Source organism: Artemia sp. Qi Xiang Cuo, chromosome 2, assembly GCF_049724085.1.
Source record: "Artemia sp. Qi Xiang Cuo chromosome 2, ASM4972408v1, whole genome shotgun sequence".
In the NCBI taxonomy this organism is placed as follows: domain Eukaryota; kingdom Metazoa; phylum Arthropoda; class Branchiopoda; order Anostraca; family Artemiidae; genus Artemia; species Artemia sp. Qi Xiang Cuo.
The window spans coordinates 80,684,527-80,706,583 of record NC_142795.1 but is presented as its reverse complement, the minus strand read 5'-3'; the positions used below and the strand labels follow the sequence as shown (position 1 = coordinate 80,706,583).

General features: G+C 36.9%; 2 protein-coding genes across 2 annotated transcripts in view; both read right to left on the bottom strand.

The window, feature by feature from the left end:
- The window catches only part of CtsB (Cathepsin B), a 53,727-nt gene that overhangs the window by 31,595 nt on the left and 75 nt on the right, over window positions 1–22,057 (bottom strand). The window lies entirely within an intron of this gene.
- On the bottom strand, window positions 5,641–21,941 carry LOC148955675 (xaa-Pro aminopeptidase 3-like). Its single transcript, XM_089103382.1, has 2 exons — window positions 21,833–21,941; window positions 5,641–7,256 (listed from the first exon to the last, which is right to left on the bottom strand). The coding sequence occupies exon 2, from the start codon at window positions 7,253–7,255 to the stop codon at window positions 5,810–5,812; it is 1,446 nt and encodes a 481-aa protein (XP_088959508.1). The 5' UTR covers window position 7,256; window positions 21,833–21,941; the 3' UTR covers window positions 5,641–5,809.

Sequence of the window (22,057 nt, the reverse complement as noted above, 5' to 3'; positions counted from 1 at the left end):
ACTATACATTGTCAGGGCTAAGATAAAAATAATTAAAAAAAAACAAAGTTTTTCCAAGGGAAGTAAAGAGCAAAGTTGAAACTTAAAACGGACACAAATAACTACTTCACAGCTTATCTAATATATATATGTCAAGTATAATAAACAGGAATATTGATTTGGGAGTCAAAAGTGAGTATGTAGGCTGACAATAATATACGAATCTATAAAGCTTTTCATAGTCTTGCACCATTTGTGACATCAGTAACTTTCAATATACAATTAAAATTATCTTAAAAACATAAACGTAAAATTAAATATTTTTTTAAAACCGCGAAGTAATTGAACAGCATACCGAAATATTGGATTGATTTATCAGGTAGTGTTTTGGTCTCGCCAGCTATAATATTAATAGTGAGCAATATACAGTCTTAAATTGTTAGAAATATGCTTTAGTATTACTCGAAAGGAAGATCAAATAATACATAATATGAACTCTCTATTTCTCTCTATACAACAGTGAATTTCAAGCTATGATACAAATTCTAAAGCTAGTCTATAGACCTAATACTATCAAGATGGCTTTACTTCGAACTTGTGTACAAACTTATCATGACATGTCCTTTCCAGAACCAAAACGAGGGTCAGTCATTGAACTGAGCCATTGTGCAGAACTGATACCAAATTAAGCGTAAAAGAAAATAAAGCAACAATCCTAAATGGATTGTTGCTTTTATCTTAAAAGGGGTTGATCCTAAAAGCGATTGATAATATTTTAATTCTGTAAAAAGTGTCCTTAATTGGTTTGCCTTTTCTGTACCATAACTCGTATATTATTTTATGTTTTCAGTAAAGCGCTAGTTTTTTATAATGCTAAAAGCACAGGGAACATAATCTGTTGTTTATTTGTACTAGTTTTATTGATATATATTAGATAAGCTGCGAAGAAGTAATTTTTTTACTTCCCTCGGAAAAACTTTGTTTTTTTTAATTAATCTTTGTTCGTTTTAGAATAAAATTTAATGTAGAGAATGGTAGATTAAAATTTAATGCAGTTAAAATTTAATGTTAGATTAAAATTTGATGGTAAAAATTTGATGTGTTTTATTTAATGTATAAAATTTAATGTTTAATGCTGCCAGGATCAGTTTTATTTATACGGAATAATGTATGTTCGTTTTAAGTTTTAACGTCATTCCTTAGTTTCAGTTGAAAACTTATTTTTAATATAATGTCTAATTATCGAGGATCTAGGGGAGATAAGACACCTCTAGAAAATACTGCAAACAACCTTGACAACTACGAAATAAAATTTAAGTCTATAATATAAAGTTTATTATCCATACTTCACAGAACAATACACGTTTTTCAGGAACGTTTGTTTTTCGTTGACCAAGAAGCTGTTTTTACTCGGCCGACTTAGCCTGAACAAGCCATAATTAAGACAGGGCTTTATAAATCACCTACCGACTATCAGAAACTAGAAGGCTCCTGTAACAAAGGAGAGCTGTTTAAGGGGTCATTTAAAAACTTATATTTATATCTAATCGTTTTTTATAAATTTGACTTGATAGCACATTCCCATAAAGTGCACTTTCGGTTGTTTCTCCCATTTTTTTTATGAAAAAAGTATCCTTTCCGATGAAATGACCAAAAAAGGTGTTTTTCAAAACCTAGGCAGGAGCAAAAAACTAAGGAGGCAAGGGTGTCTCTTCCCCTCAAATACCACCGTTAGAATTAGCACACAGGCTTCATCGCAGAGTGAAGTTTGAAGGTTCATTTAGAACTTTCAATCATTCAAGCTTAATTTTTGGTAGATTTTCAGTTGAAAAGTTTTCAGTCTTAGGTTAATTTTTTTCGCAATACTATTTTACTTTTAAGATGGGTAGGAGATTTATGGAACTTATCACGAGGGTCTGGAGGGGAGTATATGTGAGGGGTTTTATAAACCAGAAGTTAAGGGCTTTGGAGCATAATTATTGTAATGGTACCGTTTTATGCTTCCAAACTCTTCCACTCAAGATGTGGTACCTAAAGTGCCGTTTTTAGTGCTATTTGGTACTATTGGATGGTAAAATTTATAAAAAGCACATAGATATGAGCAATAGGTTTATAATGAGCCTTCGCGGAATATGCTTTTAAAAATGAGTGCACCACATTTGCAAAAACTGTGGATTATCTGAAAAGTAATCATAAGAAGGGACAAACCACGATAGAAAAAAAAATCCAAGCTGGAATCGAACGCATGCTAATCTAATTTGAAGTCCAGCGCTGTACTAGCAGAACAACGCCTCCAATAATATAATTTAATATATTGGTGTTAGTAGGACTTTAATTGTGTAGCTTATTAAGGGGCCTAGAGGAGGAAATTGCGGGAGGTGTTCTTGCAAACCTCCAGTTAAGGGTTTACGGACCATAATTACTACAATGATACCGTTTTATGCTTGCAAGATTTTACACTTAAGAAGTGGCACCAACAGTGTTATTTTCAGTGCTATATCTCACTTATAAATGGTAGAATTGATAAAAACAGCACGTAGATATGAGCAAAGTGGTACTTGTCTATTATATAAAACACATTCGAGAAGTGAAGTTTGGTGAATGCTAATGAAATAAAACGAAACTATGATGAAAATATAATAGTTTAGAAACAAATTTGGGTTATATAGTTGCACATTAGGGGGGATGAACTCGGCCTTCTACCTTTACTGCTGCACGCCACATGTGCTCTACTATGTATGAATGTAAATGATGGCGCAATGTACATCGGCGCCATTTGTTCCTCCACTTTGCGGAACCCACATTCTCTCTACTTTTTGGATAGAGGCACCAGTTTCTGGGTCGATAAAATTATTTTTGTGGTTCACTTTTAAATGAGTGAAACCTGCTTGTTCCAGTTCAGTTGTGTTGTAGCCCTTCCAACAATCTGAAATGATTCTTGAACATCCATGGTGAGACACTATATTTTATCACTTTTCAAAGTAAACTAATCGGTGTCCTCAAAGAATCGCGTTCATAATGAACTAGAATGAACTAGATCAAGAGTCGCGTTAATAATGAACTTTTCTTTGTCTTTGAGACGGTCGGCCGACACCGAAGGTCCCAATTAAATAATTTACAAATGACCCTCACAATTTTACTATTAAAGTGTTCTATTTTCATCATATTTTATTGTCACCAAACTTCACTTCTCGAGTGTGTTTTATATAATAGACAAGTACCGCAAAAGTTTTCAAATGAGCCATTAAACATCACTCTAAAAGTTCTGGTCCCAGCTTTTCCCCTTGAGACATGGCACCAAAAGTGCCGGTTTAAGTACCATTTGAAAATTGCAGATGGTGGAATTTATAGGAAGAACGCAGATATGAGCACCATTTTTTATATGAGCTATCAAAAATCCATCTAATATGTTCTGGAAGCCCGCTATCCCCACCCCTTGAGAAACGGCATAAAAAAGTGCCTTTTTCGTGCCATATGGCACTTACAGACGGCAGAATTTATATAAACCACGTACATATGAGAAATAGCTTTTGAATGAGCTCTTAAGCATCTTTCTATGATGTTCTAGTAACCCGCTAGACCTTGAAAAAAGAAGAAAAAAAAAGACCGTTTCAACATTTTTTTTAACTTTTAGTTACTATAGGCTGTGGTTCGCTCTTTACTAGGTTGCAGCTAATGCTTCAACCATGACAAAAAGTTCATTGCAGATTCACCCCAGAAACTAGTTAACATTGAAATCTGTGAAATCCAATAGATGGTAGAATTTACAAAAACCTAGTAAATATAAGCAATAGCTTTTAATAGAGCCATTAAACATTTATCTAAGATGGTGTGGTAGCATGCATATGTTTCAGCAGCTTACTGATGAGCAGACGATTTTGAAACTTACTAAGGGGGCTGGGAGGGGACTGTATGGGAGGGGGTCTTTTAAACCTCCAGTTAAGGGTTCTGGAACATAACTATCACAATAGTACCCGTTTTGTACTTCAGAGCTTTTCTACTCAAGAAGTGGCACCAAAAGTTTTGTTTTCAGTGCTATATTGCACTTATGAATGGTATAATTGAAAAAGAAACATGTATGTGAGCAATAGCTTTCAAATGAGCCATAAAACATCGCCCTTATAAGTTCTGCTAGCCAAATAGTCCCAGCATTTCCACTTGAGACACAGCACCAAAAGTGCCGTTTTAGTACCATTTGGAACTTGCTGATGGTGGAATTTATATGAAGGACGTAGATATAACCAATATCTCTTATATGAACTATAAAAATCTGTCTACGATGTTCTGGTAGCCTGCTAGTGCCACCCCTTGAGAAATGGCACCAGGGGTGCCATTTTAGTGCCATATGGCACTTGCAGATGGCAAAATTTATAAAAAGCACGTAGATATGAGAAATAGCTTTTGAATGAGCAATTAAGCATCTCTCTACGATTTTATGATAGCCCACTAAGCCTGTAGAAAAAAAAAGAAGAAAAAACGGGAGACGGATTTGTGCTACCGATGCAAAAAAGTGATTTTCCTTGTTGTTCAAGGAGGGGGGGGGTTTAATTTGCCTGTGTGAAGTTTTCGATCTCGCTGATTCCAATGGTTCACGTTTCTTTATGATCTGACGCCATTTTCGAGGGGTTTGAGGCTTTTTTTCGAAATTACCATAAATTTCTTTTTGCAATAACCTTTTACTTAAAAAGGTTAAAAGTTAATGGCAAAACTTAATGGCAATTATGTTTTGAAACTCACTATATTTTTGATTTCGATGGCAATTACCCTCTCCCTAGGGTTGTGCCCAGGTAAAACAAAATTCTGTTTAATGGGAATCACCCTAGGCTCTTGCCTGGGTGAAAAGAATTCAAACATACTGAAGAAATGGATAACAAGACAAAATAGAAATTAGATATAATCGGAGATGTTCTTTACATTGGATAATGCTGAAAAAGAAAGATAAAACAGCGTTTTCAATTGTTCCAACTTTCTTATTTTTGTCTATTATGTAGGAGTCTTTATAAGTTCCCAGCAATGTGTCATAACTAATGATAGTTTTGCTATACTTTTAACTAGTCAACTGACCCACTCTGTTGAGTTCTCTACAAAAAAAATGTAAAGCTAATTTTATCTAAAATGTTCCAATGGATAGAGAGTATCCAGGGATTAATGTAATTACAAAAACCACTAAATTTAAATTATTGGAGAATAAGAATTAAAGACCTTTTTGCAATCAAAAGATGATTACAACAATAATTATTATGAATAAATCCGAACCTACGAGGGAACTAAACAGTATCAATACAGAAAGACGGTTTTGATGACAATATACACCTAACAAAACTGGTCATACCTTATTACATACCTATATACAGAGGAGGTTGGGTAGGGGTGGGGAGCTCTCCTGAGAATTGTCAAAAGAATCTCCTTTAAAGAATGGTGGCCTAAAAATCTGACAATTGCTTATTTTAAAACTTTCTCTCCCAAAGAAAATCTTCTAGCTTCCCTCTTCAAGAGGATGGACCTACAGCACCTTCATTTCAAGGCTTCCAATCGAGTCATTTCTAATTTGATTTACTGGTAGGGTGCCGAAAATTGTTTTTTCTCAGATCGGTTTATAACTTAAAGGGGTGTAGAGATGTCAAGAGACATACAGTAAAGACAAAAAGAAATCAAGCAAAATTCATGAACTTATAATAAGTTTTATTTCTAAATTCAGAGATTGACTTTAATGGTAACATGGGCAACAACTGCTAGAAAAAAACAAAAATATGCTTAACACCAAGAAAAGCAAAAATTTGACACTCGAAGTCACATGATAGGGATAGTTGAACAGAGTCATTTCAGATTTTCAGTGCTTAACTAACACTTCAAGTTCACTAACACTCTTAGGACATCCAGCAGTTAGAACAATTGATCCACTTTCTGAGACTAGAACATCATCTTCAATACGGATTCCTATTCCACAGAAGTCTTTGGGTGCACTATCATCACTAGAAGGCACATATATACCTGGTTCTACAGTCATTATTACATCTTTTTCATATCTGTAGCTCCTTGGTAGGTCAGGTACGTCATGAACATCCATACCTAAGAAATGACTCACATGGTGAGGACAATACTGGGACACTTTACGATTCAGTTCTTTATTGCCAACGCTTTTGAAAAAGCCCAGAGACAAAAGATTCTTCCCCAAAAGTTTAACCATAAGTGAATATAAATCTGCAAGATTATCGTAATTTGACACCTGACTTATCAATTGTAGTTGTACATCTAATAAGGCTTCATATAAAGTCTTTTGGGCATTAGTAAATATGCCATTTATTGGCCAAGTTCTTGTTATATCACTAGAATACCCAAAATAATCTGAGCCGGCATCCATTAGAATTAATTCCCCATCTTGAACAGAGTTATTGTTGTATATATAATGAATTGTGTTAGCTCTATTTCCACCAGCAACAACTGGTGGATATGCAAGAAACTGAGCACCATTCAGTTTACTCTGATACTCCATTTCAGTCCAAAGCCTAAATTCCTCAATTCCAGGCTTTGATATTGATATAGTGTGTTTCAAAGAATTAGCACCAATAGTGCAGGTTTTTTTCATTAGCTCTATTTCACTTTGAGATTTTTTCACTCGCATTCCATGAATTATTGCCAAAGGATTAATTACATTTTTGGCACCAAGTGATACAACTACTGATTGAAGTTTCTTACTTAATTTTGTCTGCAACTGAGTAATATCATACCATAGACAATATGAACAAGTGTCTTTTAATATCCTTTCTAATAAAACACATATAGCACTAGTAGTATGTCCTTCATCCACTCCAAAGTAAGCTTGTGCAAGGGCTGGCTCAAATTTAGCACCCTCCCATAGCTCATTGTGGGGGTCTACAGGTGGTACACACAAATATGACTGGTGGCCTGATTTGGTTACATGAATTAATAAAACAGAATCTGGCTCAAAACAACCAGTAAAATAGAGAAAATCACTGTTCTGCCGGAAAACATAGGGAATTTTTCCAGACATAAAGGCCTTTGAAGCACTTGGCAGGATAACAATGTGGTTTGTGAAACCTTTGGCAGCAGCAGATTCACGTATTTGCTGTGATAGCGTCTTTCTTCTCATTTCAAACTCATTCACTGTAACAAAGGGCATCAATTCGCCTTCCTTCAAAAGATGAGGATGAGTCATGTGAGTAGGTTGTATGAAAGGTTTGGTGATAAAATTTCGAGACATAATAGAGAACTTCGGTAGTCGCACCATACAAGGCACACGAAACACTCCCAACATCCTGCAAAATACTTCAATGTATACTTTTCCTTGGATGGCCATTTCCAAGCTTAAAACCTCAGCAACATACTTATTCAAATTCAAAACTTTGTTAATAATAAAAAAACAAAAAATTAGAAATTATTCTCAGAAACACATTAATCATGTGAAATTCATGGTTAAGCTGCAGCCTAACAAAGAGTAAACTACAGCCCACAGTAATCAAAAGCTTAGTAAGACATTTGCAAAAATGCAAGAAAATTATTCATTTAAAGGTGATCCAGCATATTTTCTTGGACTTTGAAAAAGCTTGAAGCCCCTTAAAAATGGGGGCAGGCAAAATAAAAAGAGCATTATTAGAATCATCAATGCTGTAAACCCTATTCTAGAGACTTAGAATCCCCAAACCTGAACAAATAGAAAAAGAAACCTTTTTGCATGGGTAACCCTTGTTTATCTCCTTGTTTCCCAGGGAGTAATAATATCAGGTCACTGGTCATAGAATATCGGGAGACAGCTCATATGAAAGGAAACTGCAATACCTATTGCCCTTTTAAGTGACAAAGGACATCATGCCACAGCAAAGTGCCTTTTGTACCACAATGCATAAATTTCTGCCAAATGAGGGACCAACAGAACAAAGAAGGGACATTATAAGATATATAGTCGATTTTTCAGGGTCTTAAACCTTTAATTAGAGTGTTTCAGTTCACCATCATGAAAATTGAGAAAAATTGCATTTTAGTATAGATACAGTAGCATAACTAATGTATCTCCTCTTTTCTTTTCTCAGAGGTAACCCCCTTGAATCAAAGATCATAGATAATAAAAAAGATACTCATTTAAATGGAATTGGCATGTATCATACCTTTTTAAATTACATAGGAGATTGCAGCACAAAAAAACTGCCATTTTCCACCAAAAAACAATAATTTTGGCTAAATAGGGTAACAATGCCAGTGAGCAAAAATTCTGAGATAGCTAGTGAACTGAAAACTATTTGAAAGATGTATCTAAATTCATTTCTCCCCTATATCCCCCCCCCCCTTTTGATATTTTATGCTTCTTTTATAGTTTTCCCTGTAATTTTTCATCTTATGCATACTCCAGGCAATGCTCCTCAACCTGCGCTTTAATTTCCTGAAGTGTCTAACTCAACCTCTTACCCCCTCAGAGGGCACTGGACTCCAGTGAACTCAAAACTTAAATGTTATGTCATCTCATGTTTTTTTTTGTTGTTTTTTTTTACCCAGTTGATCATACTGAATGAAATTTATAAATAACCATAACTATAACTATTTCAATTATTTAAATAATATGAAAATTGCGAGATGGATTTTTACAACGTTAAAAACTACTATTGTATAAAGATCTTGACTGATAACTTCTGGCATTTTGAACTGAACTTCTTAGGATATCCAGAAACTCATCTCCAAGAGTTAGGAAAGGTGAAATTAGGTGATATATAGCTTATTTATTCAGGTAACAGGGATGGGGTGCATAGAAGGGAGTAGGCTCATGATGAATAAGGAAACTTCTATTATACAGATAGCAGTGACTCATATGAAATTTAAATGCAATTACAGGAACACATAGACAGGATCCCAGGTAGAAATACAGTATTTCTGTTAAGGGATTTTGATAGCCTGGTTGGTAGAAATGGAGAAGGATTCTACCATAGCCTATATAAATTTGGTTCAGGAAAGGAAAATAGCAAGTTATAGACTACTGAAGTTTGAAAGGTATGACGATTTTATAATGACTAATATGGTACTTGGTCATAAAATGGCCCATAAGTGGCTACTCACACAAAGATAAGATGACCAACCTTATTGAGTATTTTTATTGTAAATCAAAGACTAGCAGGTAGACTCCAAAGCTGCACCGAAATAAAAATTGGTGGCGGCAGATACAATTACGCCAGCGGCAGCGCTGCGCCGGGAAACCAATTTTTTTGGCGGCACGCCACCGAAAAATAATTTTCGGGAAAACCAAGATTTTTCGGCAGCACGCTGTCACTTGATCAGCATTTATCTATTTTTAGAGTTTTTTGGCTACTTTTAAAAAGTTTTGGAAACTTAATTGGTATGGCATCAGTTTTTATCAGAATTTGGTCCACAATTCCTTTTTAGCTTCAATACCATGACCAAACCTTGGGCAAAATAAGGATAATACATCAATCTTAACTTCTCAAAAATATTCTTTTAATCCAAATGATCAACAACAAGACCTTAAACTGACTGATAATTTGCACCATAAATCCATGGCTAATTTATGAAACACCAATAAAATCTGTTGTATACATCTTACTTTATGTCCGAATTTCCTGGTCTTACAACCTGCATTTCACTTCTTTGACTATCCTACCCCCCCCCCAACCCCTCACTCTCTATACTACAGAAGCTATTATTTCTCATTGCTTCAATACTGAATCCCCTCACTTAAGAGTGATGAAATAAAAGTTTAAAAATTTAATATATTAACCAACTCCTTTGAGAATGAAAGAGCTTATTTTTTCTCCTTCCCATCTCAGCAATTGAGGTACTGTGGTCTTGGACATGCTTAAACATGGTGGGTAAGCATGTCAAACAATCAAAGTATTACTTTAGTATATAGAATTTAGTATTTGCTTTTTTTTTTTTTACATAGCCGGTTTTTAGAAGTCAGCATGCCGTTTTTCTAGAACCAGTTCGTTCCCAGGTGTAAGAAGAAAAAGAAGCAACATTTTGCAAATAAAAGCTCTTATATAAAAAGAGGCAAAATCTTATAAAGAAAAGCATTCTTTATAATTATATTATTAAATGTATCATTAAATTTTTAATTCTGGCTTTAAATTTCAGAATTTAATTTGAGTTAAGTTTTAAATTCCCTATTTTGTAAATTCTCAGGCAGCTTAAGAAGCCAGAACTAGGGATTCAAAACACTTGGCTAGAAATAAACTCCAGCACTTTCCTTGAATAAAAAAATGTATAGAAATAAGCTTACATAAAAAATAAATTTACAAGGTTTGGAGCCACCATATAATACATAGCAGTGACAATTAGTCCTGCACCACTGAAAACCCTTTCTGCTCCAGTGCTTGTTGCTGGCAACAATAGAACTTTCCTCGCCAAAGCTACAATCTATGACAGCTGAATATAATAGATTTTTCAGACAGCAATGGTAAGATTGATTGCATCAACTAGGACAGGATCTTTTGATCTCCTGGCATGGGCTGCCATGACCAGATATAAATCAACTTTATGCCAAATTGCATCATAATTTCCATCCTATTCTGCATCATTACTCTCACACATTTATCTGATCAAGCAGGATCCTTTTTTTAGGTATGATCATGAGGAAATTTAGAGTTTCTGCTCTTCTGAGCCATATTCACACAACTGATTGGGGTAGCTGACCACGCCAGAAATTGCATCCTCCTCTTCAAGCTTTTTCAAGGGCCCTCTCCTCTTTGTACAAAAGAATTTCTACTGCACTCAAATGCTCACCACAAGTTGAAGTGGAGTGACCTGAATGTTGATTGGACAAATTTTGTTCACATGAGATGTGATAAAGTACCTTATGACAGTCTCTAGCACAAGAGTCTCAACCATTTTGAACAAGAATTCCCTTCTTGTCAGTGAATGAACCTTATTGATTATGTTATTATACATTTAAGACTGACAGGATCAATACAAGATACTAGGGTATATAGGAGTGCTGTTATTGATGTTCAAAGTAAAGATCACCATCTAGGAGTGTCTAGGGTTAATTTGAAGCTGAAATTTAGGAATATTAACTACCTTCCAGGAAACCATGATGTTGGTAGATTCTAGGATGAGAACTTAAAAGAAACCTTTCAGGAACAGTTGAATACTAAAATTAGAGATTTCAAATTTTGACAATGTAGAAGATTGACAGAATAATTACAGAAAAATAGTTTATGAAGTTGCTGACAGTGTCTTGGGGAAGAATGTTAGTAGCATAGCCAGGAATATTAGCAAAAATACTTGATGTTTAATAGAGAGGAGGAAGGACTTGTAGCAGAAGTATTTGAGGAATATATCACATGAAAACAAGAAGAACGTAAAGGAAGTGGAGAATGCATTAAAATATGAATTTTGGGGGGTTTGAAGTGAAGGTTATGGATAAATTCACTGAAGATCTAGACAGATGGCATAATGGTAAAATGTTGCATAAGCATCATAATTAATTGAGAAGGAGTAGTCAATCTGGACTTGTCACAGTTAAAGATAGGAACAGTACCAAAATTATTGATGAAAGAGTTAAAGAGAGATGGGCATAACATTTTGAGAAGGTGCTAAACTGTCATACAGTTACAGGAAAAGATATAGAAAATAGTGAAATTTTTAAAGCATAAAAAATTTTTAAGTGAAATTTTTTAGGTAAAGCATAGCTGTTCGTTGTATTTAGCCACCAGTGTTATAGTGGTAAGCTACAACGCCACTGGCGTGGTAATATACAGGTGTCACCACTTATTGGAGGGGAAAGCCCCAGCCCCAAATTATAATGTGATGCCTGTGTTTACCACACTGGTTCTGCAAATATCAGGTTTGGTACTACCCTATTTACAGTATACCCTGTCCCAGGGTATGATAACGCAATCGAGTGGTTAAATGGCCACTTTCTAAAACCAAGTGTACCTGCCTTGGGTTACCACTAGAAAATCTCTAACTCTCTCCTTGGAGGTAACAAATCCCCCTGTCAATATAATAATGACAGTATCTCGTGACTCAATTCCTACCCTGCCTGGGTTACAGAAAATAGTACACAGTTTGTAGAAAATACCTTACTTGTATTCTTCCAAATGGTCACTTAATAACAAAAAAATATGTTTCCCAAACAGGGTCTAAACACAGACTAAATCAAAAATAATATTCTGTACACAACTGTTCAACAGGGTGGGCCTTTGCTTGGCCCAGCCAATCATCTCAATCACCATTTGTAACCAATTCTACCTTCCCAGCCCTATTATTCAATGACTCAAACCAGGAAGTACAAAATAGAATTTAGTTTAAAGCTTACTTATTGCAAAACCACTATAGCTTAGCAACAAGACTTTTAAATTGTCATTAAAAATTATACTATAGGCAAATCTAAGCAAATGTAATTACGGAACAAAACCAGGTCATTTATCTGAAAAGAAAAGACACAGGGGTGGAACCCCAACACCTCCCCCCGTAAGATAAATGACCGCCCACGCGCTACCTTGGTCCACCCTTGCAAACATAAACACATAACTTCAACTTCACAAAATCCATTTGCCTTCTCTCTTCCACCAGTGTCTTTGCTACTACTTCCACTGCTTGGCTCTGGATCGGTTGTCATCAACACATCTCTACTGTAGGACCACCATGGTCTAGATTGCATGGTATCCACATTACGTTTTATAAGTTGAAGTCCCCAGGATTTGTAGACAATGATTGTGCACAGCACAATCAAAACAAAAATTTTCTCACTCTCACGAATTTTATTGCGAGGGGAGCCGAGAGTCCGTGTCTGGCACATTTGAAAAATACGTTCATCATGAGAAATTAACTTTCCCACCATTTCAATATTTGTCCGTGGAAGCACGCCCATAGTTTAATAAAAAAGTTAGTGGCATCTGGAAAGAAATCGAGATTTAACATAGTCGGACCCGCGCTGCTTAGTGGACACGATAGGGGTAAAGAGACTGAAGTTAAATTTTGAGTGAACCATGGATCGCCTTTTTTCTGGGTTTCCTCCTCTGGGATAATCAAATGAAGAATATGTGTTGATGCTAATTGAAGATAATACTTAGATACTGAATGGTTTGTTGGAAATAATTGTCAATTCCCATGAAGAATAACAACTATGAATAGGGTTACTGGACAAAGGTTTGGGTGAAATTTGAAGTGACTGGGGGAGAGTATCCCCCAAGGACTCCAGATCAGAGAGGCAAAACTTCGGTAAAGGGATCACAACTTGTCCGCCAGTTGTGCATTGAGGAAAAGGGCTATCTTTCGCAACTTCCCGTAGGGGATTTTCCCCAAGGGATTCGTCCCCCTCATAAAGGACCGACATATCTTTTGAATTGATAATACTAATCTCAGATTCCTTTCCAAGTTTTTCCAATCGGACTCGACATTCCATATCTCCAAACTTTCCCCCAACCCGTTGTAGGTCATTCATGTCTTTTTTGTAACCGTCTTGTTTTATTTCCCCATGGGTCTTTGACCCCCTTTTCCCACCTATTATTTATGTTATCAAGGCACAGTTCATCCAACATTTTATTTTTCTCTCTATTATTTATGTTATCAAGGCACAGCCCATCCAATATTTTTTTATTTTTGCCACTTCAGGCTGAATCTCCAAATTTTGTCTCTTTTTTGCATTCCTCTTTTCATCTCTACTTTTCTCAATTTTGTCATTCACACAAAATAATAAATCATCGTTAAATCTGATTTGGACTCCAGTGTCCACCATCTTTGACTGCATTACTTCATTGTAGCTCTGTTTAATACCTCTTTTCTCTCTTTTAGTTCTCTTTACTTTTACTGCAGAAACAAATATTTTGTTATCAAATGGGAACTGAATTCTGACATTTGGTTTTTCATAATGTACTAAAATTCCCCAAACTTTGCAAGGAAAAGCGCATACATTAAATTTTGTCTCATTTTTCTTTGGTACAATCAGTGTTTCATTCTGGCCTGTACTTGTTAGTGTCTCATATTCATTAAAAGTGATCTCAAGTTTTCTATTATCTGCAAATTTTCCTGAAAAATCATTTTTGTGTGTCTTATTTTCAATATTATGTTGTCTGCTTACTTCTGCATCCCATTTCTGTGGATTATCCATATTTTGAACATGTGTATCAAGTACTTTGCTTTTCCGACAGGGTGGCACAGCCTCCCAATTTGTTTATGGGCTGGTCCACCTTCCCCTGTAGTCAGCAAATTTGTATATTTTTTGGGGCTTCTAACCCATGCAGTTCTCTTATATGTTTGAAAATTTTTCCCTGCAATTATTTGCATTAGTTTTCTTCTATCCTCCCTATCTGCCTCTTCCTTTTGTTCTCTGGCTATCCTCTCTTTCTTTTCTATCTTCCTCTTCTTTTGTTCTATGGCTAATCTATCTTTCTCCATGAAATTTAATAGTTGTTGTGTCATATCTATTTGAGTGCTTTTTTGCAAACTCCTGCTGGATCTTGATTCAACACTGCTCCTTCTACTTGGAATACTTTGATTCCATCTGTCATTATGTTTTCTTAATTCATTTTCTGAATTTGTTTGTTCTTGCTGTATTGTCTCTTTCTTTATAGGCTACTCTAGCCCTTTCATCCTCTTTTCTATTGTTTCTAATTTCATCTTTCTCAGCCTGCATTTTTTTCTTATATTCTCGGTGCTCTCCCTCAAAGGCCTCTATATTAGCCTTTCTTTCTATTTTCTTATATTTTCTATGGGCTTCACTCGCCCTTCTTGGTCTTGAGTTAATCTCATCTCTGTCTGACATAATTTCAAAATTCCATTAACTTAAATTACCTCTTCAGTCCAAATGAAAATTCTTTTATCCATGTAACTTCTGGTCTCTTGCAAAAAATTTCTGCGTGTCAATTAGCCATAGTTGCACAATATATTGATTTGTAAATTTTCCAATTATGATCTAACAAGACACAGCCCATAATAGATCTTCATAATTTTATTAATTGGTTCAGCTTTTTTTTCCTTATATGTAACCACAATAGGCTACTATCTGGGCTAACTCAACTTGTCTCTTTGAAAACACAGAATTCTTTTAATATAAGGTTTACTGATAGGACCTTTTCTTGCTGCCACCAATGTTTGTGGTATTTAGCCACCAGTGTTATAGTGGTAAGCTACAATGCCACTGGTGTGGTAATATATGGGTGTCACCACTTATTGGAGGGGAAAGCCCTGGCCCAAAACTATAATATGATGCCTGCATCTACCACACTGGTTCTGTAAATATTGGGTTTGGTACTACCCTATTTACAGTATACCCTGTCCCAGGGTATGATAATGCAATTGAGTGGTCAAATAACCACTTTCTAAAGCCAAGTGTACCCGCCTTGGGTCACCACTAGAAAATCTCTAACTCTCTCCTTGGAGGTAACAAAGCCCCCTGTCAATATAATAATGATGGTATCTTGTAACTCTATTCCTACCCTGCCTGGGTTACAGAAACTAGTACACAGTTTGTAGAAAATACCTTACTTGTATTCTTCCAAACAGTCACTTAATAACAAAAAAAATATGTTACCCCAAATGGGGTCTAAATGCAGGCTAAATCAAAAATGATATTCTGTACACAACTGTTCATAGGGGTGGACCTTTGCTAGGCCCAGCCAATCATCTCAATCCCCATTCATAACCAATTCTACCTTCCCAGCCCTATTATTCAATGACTCAAACCAGGAAGTACAAACTAGAATTTAGTTCAAAGCTAACTTATTGCAAAACCAATATAGCTTAGCAACAAGAATTTTAAATTGTCATTGAAAATTATACTATAGGCAAACATGTAATTACTGAACAAAACCAGGTCATTTATCTGAAAAGAAAAGAAACAGGGGTGGAACACCAACAATAGTATATATTAAATATGTAACCTAACCTAGGTACCTTTTTTGTCCTAAACCCCAAAAAACAAGAGTTTAAATATTGTAAATGTAGTGATAAATCACTGTTTACAATCCTCAGCATAAAATTTGTCCACTGAAAGAAACCTGTTTGACTAGTTTCTTTAGCATGTTCAATGTACAATATTGAACATGCTAATATTGAGACTTTCTACATGGTGTCAGATCCTCTAAAAAAAACAACATGGAAACCAACGTCCCCTACCCTGCAATGGATTGGACAAGTGATAACCTTAAAGAGGCGTGGACAAGATTTAAGAATCATACAAAGCTAATGTTCCAAGGACCCCTTAGCGGAAAGACAGAAAAAGTACAATGTACCTTCCTGCTGATCTGGCTTGGAGATAAAGGGTGAGACATTTTTAGTATCTTTACAATTACAGCTGAAGAACAGGACAAAATTCAACCATACATGGACAAGTTCAGTGAATATTTCCTCCTCAGTGCAATACAGTGTTTCAAAGATATCTCTTCTCATAAACGTGATCAACAAGATGGTGAACCAGTGGATCAATACATAACTGATCTGAATCTTTTGGCTCGTGAATGTGCATATTACACAACAGCCATGAGAGATGAAATGGTAAGAGACCGACTTGTATGTGGCATCTCTTCAGCAAAAGTCAGAGAAAAACTCCTCCAAGCAGGTTCCAATCTAACTCTGTCACAAGCAATTACTATAGTGCGAACACATGTAGAAACCCAGGTGCAGCTCAGGACAATGTCACAGCCTGACACTTGTGGCAGCCAAGCTTATCAAGAAACATGCATAAAGCATGAAGTGGATTTTGTCAGGAGGGCAAAGAAATCAAACCATGCCCCATCTGTAAGACAATGCTATTTCTGTGGAGGGGATTATTCACCTTCCCACAAATGCCCTGCAAAAGGAAAAATATGCAGTAACTGTGAAAAACCAAACCATTTTGCAAAGGTTTGCAAAAGCAGCAAAAAGGTGGTGATCATAGACACCATAAACATGAACAAAGGGGATTATCAACCATATGTGAAGCTCATAATCAACGAACACATCAGTATCACTTTCAAAATTGACACGGGTGCACAGGCCAACATCATACCTGAAACATTATTTAATACCCTTAAACCAAGGCCCAAAGTCAATAAGACACTACAAATTCTTACTAATTTTGGAGGACAGAAGATCCCAACGCTTGGCGTTTGCAGCCTTAACTGCGCATATACCAACAGATGCACTGAGACACAGCCCTTCTTCATAGTGAAAGACGCCCCCGTCCCAATCCTAGGCTTCGAAACCAGCAAGAAACTAAAATTAATTAAGCTGATACTTACTGTAACAAAACCAAACCCATTCATCAAGGAATTCAAAGACGTATTTCAAGGTATAGGACGGCTCAAAGGTGAGTGTCACATAACACTCAAAGAAGGAACCAAACCTAAGGCTGTACCAGGCAGACACATCCCAATATTTCTCCAAACTAGGTTCAAGAAGGAACTAGACAGGATGGAAGAACTTGGGGTCATCAAAAAGGTTACTTACCCCACAGATTGGGTAAATGCTGCAGTTGTGGTTGAAAAGCCCGACAAAAGCCTCCGGGTCTGCATTGACCCACAAGACCTGAACAAGGCCATCAAAAGACCCCGCCACCCAATGCCCACATTTGACGAAGCGATACTAAAACACTCCGGTGCTAAATTTTTCACCAAGCTGGACGCCCGTCACGGATATTGGTCTCTCATCCTTGACAACGAATCATCTCAACTAACAACATTTAACACTCCATACAGCCAATACATGTTTAAACGCATGCCGTTTGGGTTGATTTCAGCGCAGGATGAATTTCACCACCGCATGGAACAGCCATTTGAAGGCATCAAAGGTTTTTCTGTCGAAGTCGATGACATCATTATATCTGGGGAAACCATAGAGGAGCACGACGCGAATGTTCGCAGTGCACTAATCAGAGCACGTAAAAGGACTGTGAAATTCAACCTAAAAAAATGTGTGTTCGGGTGCGACAGCATACCATACTTTGGACACAATATCAAAAGGTGGTATCCAACCAGACCCACGAAAGGTCCGTGCACTGAAAGAAATGAGACCCCCATCTACCAAGGATGAACTGCAGACCATACTGGGAATGATGAACTACCTAGCAAGGTACATTCCCAATCTAGCATCACTAAATCAGCCCCTACATAGCCTGGCAAAACAGTGACAGCTCAAGTGGGAGCCACAACACAAGATAGCATTGAACAACATCAAAGAATCCATTTGCAGCTCATTGACATTTTTCGATCCAAAAGCAGGGAACATCGAACTACAAGTTGACGCTTTGAAGTTTGGCCTAGGAGCAACCCTTATTCAAAATGGGAAGTCAATCTCCTTTGCATCACACTCTTTGAACACCACCAAACAGAACTACTTGCAGATAGAAAAGGAACTATACGCTATTCTCTTTGGCTGCATACACTACCACCAATACCTCTATGGCCAGAAGTTCATAATCATATCGGATCACAAGCCTCTCCAAGTGATCCTGAATCGCCCAATATCAAAGTCGTCACCGAGACTCCAGTGGATGCTACTGAGAATCCAACCATATGACTTCACCTGTCATGCATGCATCTCCCTGAAGAGGATGGAGAGATGCAAAAAGAGATCGAATCATATGTGCATTCTGTTATGTCAATCCAACCAATCAGCAATGACAGACTTAAAAAGCTCAAACAAGAGACAACAGCTGACACTCAATTGGTTGAGCTGGCTAAGACAATCAAAAGTGGTTGGCCAGCATCCAGAAGAAACCTCCCAGCAATTCTCACCCCATTCTGGAATGTCCGGCATGACCTAACGGTCATAGACCAAATTATACTAAAAGGAGATCGCCTGGTCATACCCAAAAACTCCCGCAAAGATATCCTCAACTGCATACACGCATCACATCTGGGTATCAAAAAAACCAAACAGCGAGCTCGCTCAGTCATTTTTTTGGCCAAGGATGACAAAAGATATTGAGGAATATATAAAACACTGCTATGCATATACCAGATTCCAGAACTCAAACCAGAATGAGCCAGGGAGGCCACATGACATACCTGACTTACGGCGGGGAAACATTTGTTTGCGACCTATTTTAACAAAACGGAGAATACTTCCTCATTACGGTTGACTATCACAGTCAAATTTTCGAATTTAATAGATTGGGAAGCAGTACAAATACTAACAAACTAATACTATAACTGAAAAAACATTTTTCTCGTTATTGAAATACACGTTTTCTCACTAATGACAATAGCCCACAAATCGCTTCATCCGTCCTCCAAAACTGCATATTAGATTGGGAAATATGTAACACCACATCCTCACCACATTTCTACCAATCAAATAGATTGGCAGAAAGGTCCGTACAGATGGCCAAAGATATCCTGAGTAAAACTGATATTGCTGGAAATGATTTTGAGCTGGCATTGCTAGAGTACAGGAACACCCCAGTTGATGGTCTGGCCTCCCCATCACAATTGCTAATGAGCAGAAATCTCAGATCAATAGTCCCATGCACCAAAGAATTGCTGGCACCAAAGACCATTAACCACAAGCAATTTTGACAGAATCGAATGAAGCAACAGTCACGCCAGAGCAAGTACTATGATCGACAGTCAGAGCAACTGAAACCCCTACAAATTGTACAACCTGTACAGGCCCAAATCCACAGTAAACTCTGGCAGGCAGGCATTGTCAAAAGTGCAGATGTGAATCCCAGATCCTACATAGTCAAGACAAACGACAGAGCAACCTACAGAAGGAACAGGCGCCACATAAAGATAGTCTGTCAGCAACCTCAGTCACCAGACGCCACCACAACTGAAGAGATTCCCCATACAGATACTCCAACCACACCACTGAGTCTACCAGAAACAATGCCTACCCCGTCCCTAGAACACCAGATGAAAACCGTCTGAAACCCTTCACTTGCGTTCATAGCCCAACATTTAACAGGCCCATACCTGTACCAAGCACCAGTCACGTGACCCATACAGAACTGCATGATACCCCCTACATAACCCGTACCGGTCGCGCTGTGAAGCCAGTCCAGAGGCTTAACCTGTGAAATAGTAATCCGTGAATTAAAGGAATACCACCACCCCCCTGTTTCAAAAGTGAAGAAAAAAAAAAGGGGGAGCAAGCCTAGCGCCTCCTCATAAAGAAATATAGTAATGTATTATGGCAGTGTGTTTAGTATTTAAAAGTGGAATTTGTTTATTATGTTTTGTACCAGCTCGCTAGTTTGGAAAGGAGGAAGGATGTAATATTCTTACCTTTCTGTTCTAGGTGACCTGGGTTTCTATTTCAAATAAATAAACATCGAGACTTTCTACAATATCATGCATGTGTTACAGATAATACAACAGTACCTATTATAGCCTATACCAGCTAATACATTTAAGTAATTAATCCTATGTAGAAGAATAGCCTAACATTGTTGCAGCTAAGGTTAGAAATGACATTAGTGGCTGTTTTCTTAATTAAATCAAAAGTTAAGCAAGTTTGCATCCTATCCCTATTTATATGGATCATTTTGATGGACATTGTTCTAATGGACACAGCAAAGGCAACAGGAGTCAATTGGGGAAGTAAAACTCTCATCAACTTAGATTATGCTGATGATTTATACATCCTGAATGAAAATGATAGCAAAATGAATGAATTCTTAGAGGTTTTGTGAGTTCAGGGAGTAAAAATAAGTTTGTAAAATAATGTCAAGGAGACTAGGTTGCTAAGACTAGGAATAAGAGAAAGTGAAGAGGTGATATTGGCTAAGGAGAAGATTGATCAAGTGAACAGCTTCACTTACCTTGGTAGTAGGCTATTTTTAGTAAAGACAGTGGGAGCAGCAAAGACATTAAAATAGAATAGCATAGGGCTCAGGGTTTTTCTTTCACAGTTGAAAAGAATTGGAAGAATAGGAAGTTAAGTCTATAAACCAAGATTAGAATGTTGGAAGCTAAAGCATAGGCAAAGCTAGGGATTTGAGTTTAGGAGGGGGATAAAGAATGAGCCAACAAGATTATCTGGTTAATATCTACCAAATCATATTATTGAGTTAGTAATAAAGTGAATACACCATTCAATGCCTTTTTTTATTCTGATTAAAAATATAATAAGCATTTCTATTGGAAATTAATTTCAGCCCCCCCCCCCTATATTGGCTATACCTAACCTAACCTACCCCTGACTTGACATATATAGGGGGGGGGGCTGAAATTCATTTCCAATAGAAATGCTTATTATATTTGTAATCAGCATAAAAAAGGCATCAAATGGTGTATTCACTTTAGTCCTAACTCAATAATGTGATTTGGTAGATATTGACCGATTATCCAGTGTGCAGGGGAGGTCACCCCCTCCCCTCTTAGCTGTATCCCTGATCTATAGTGATGACAATGGTCAAGTAGCCAATAGGTCTAGTTCTGAAGCATAGGCACTCCAAAAAAGAGGATTTGCTAGATGTTTTCAAGAGAAATTGCCAAGCCTATTGATTGTTTTGGGTACCCAGCTTATTAACTGAATCTCAAACAGTAAGCTGTACAAAAAATTTGGTTCAATCCTATTGCTTTCTTGGGCTGTAGGGCCTAGGCTAATGAGAGAAAAGTTGAGCTGGCTAGGATAATTCTACAGATGAAGGATGACAGATTGCCCAAGATTATCCTTATCAGCCAACCATCTAGGGCTAAAAGAAAAGCAGTGCATCCCTGGATGGAGTGGGAGGATATCATAAGGGAAGATTGGAGAGAATTGGGAACTTCTTGGGAAGGTGTAAAAGATGTAGGCTAGTTTAAGATGGAAGAGCATGCATAGCTGTACTGGCCTTAGGCATGTCATTATTAGTATTATGCCCACAGTGAGTTGTTAGTTGTAGTATGTTTACAACAGAGTAGACACAATTAATGTTGTTAGCCTATTCATTTAGTTGTCCATAGTTTTTCAGTTAACAACTTACCAGATACGTTTTTGTTTTATTTTTTAAGATTACAGCTGGAGATGTTTGTGATAAGCCAATAAGTATGATTATTGATGTTGAAATGAACTCTCAGTGTTCCCCAGATAAATTGAAAATATCTTCTTGACCATAATTTGACCTGTAGACTATATCTGTTCACCTAGTATGCCAACTCTAAAATTACTCTTACCTTCGCCCTTAATGTTTCAAAATAGCCTTCTATCT

Excerpts from the sequence above, each read along its gene's own strand:
- LOC148955675 (XM_089103382.1), bottom strand. The coding sequence starts at position 7,255 with ATGTTGGGAGTGTTTCGTGTGCCTTGTATGGTGCGACTACCGAAGTTC.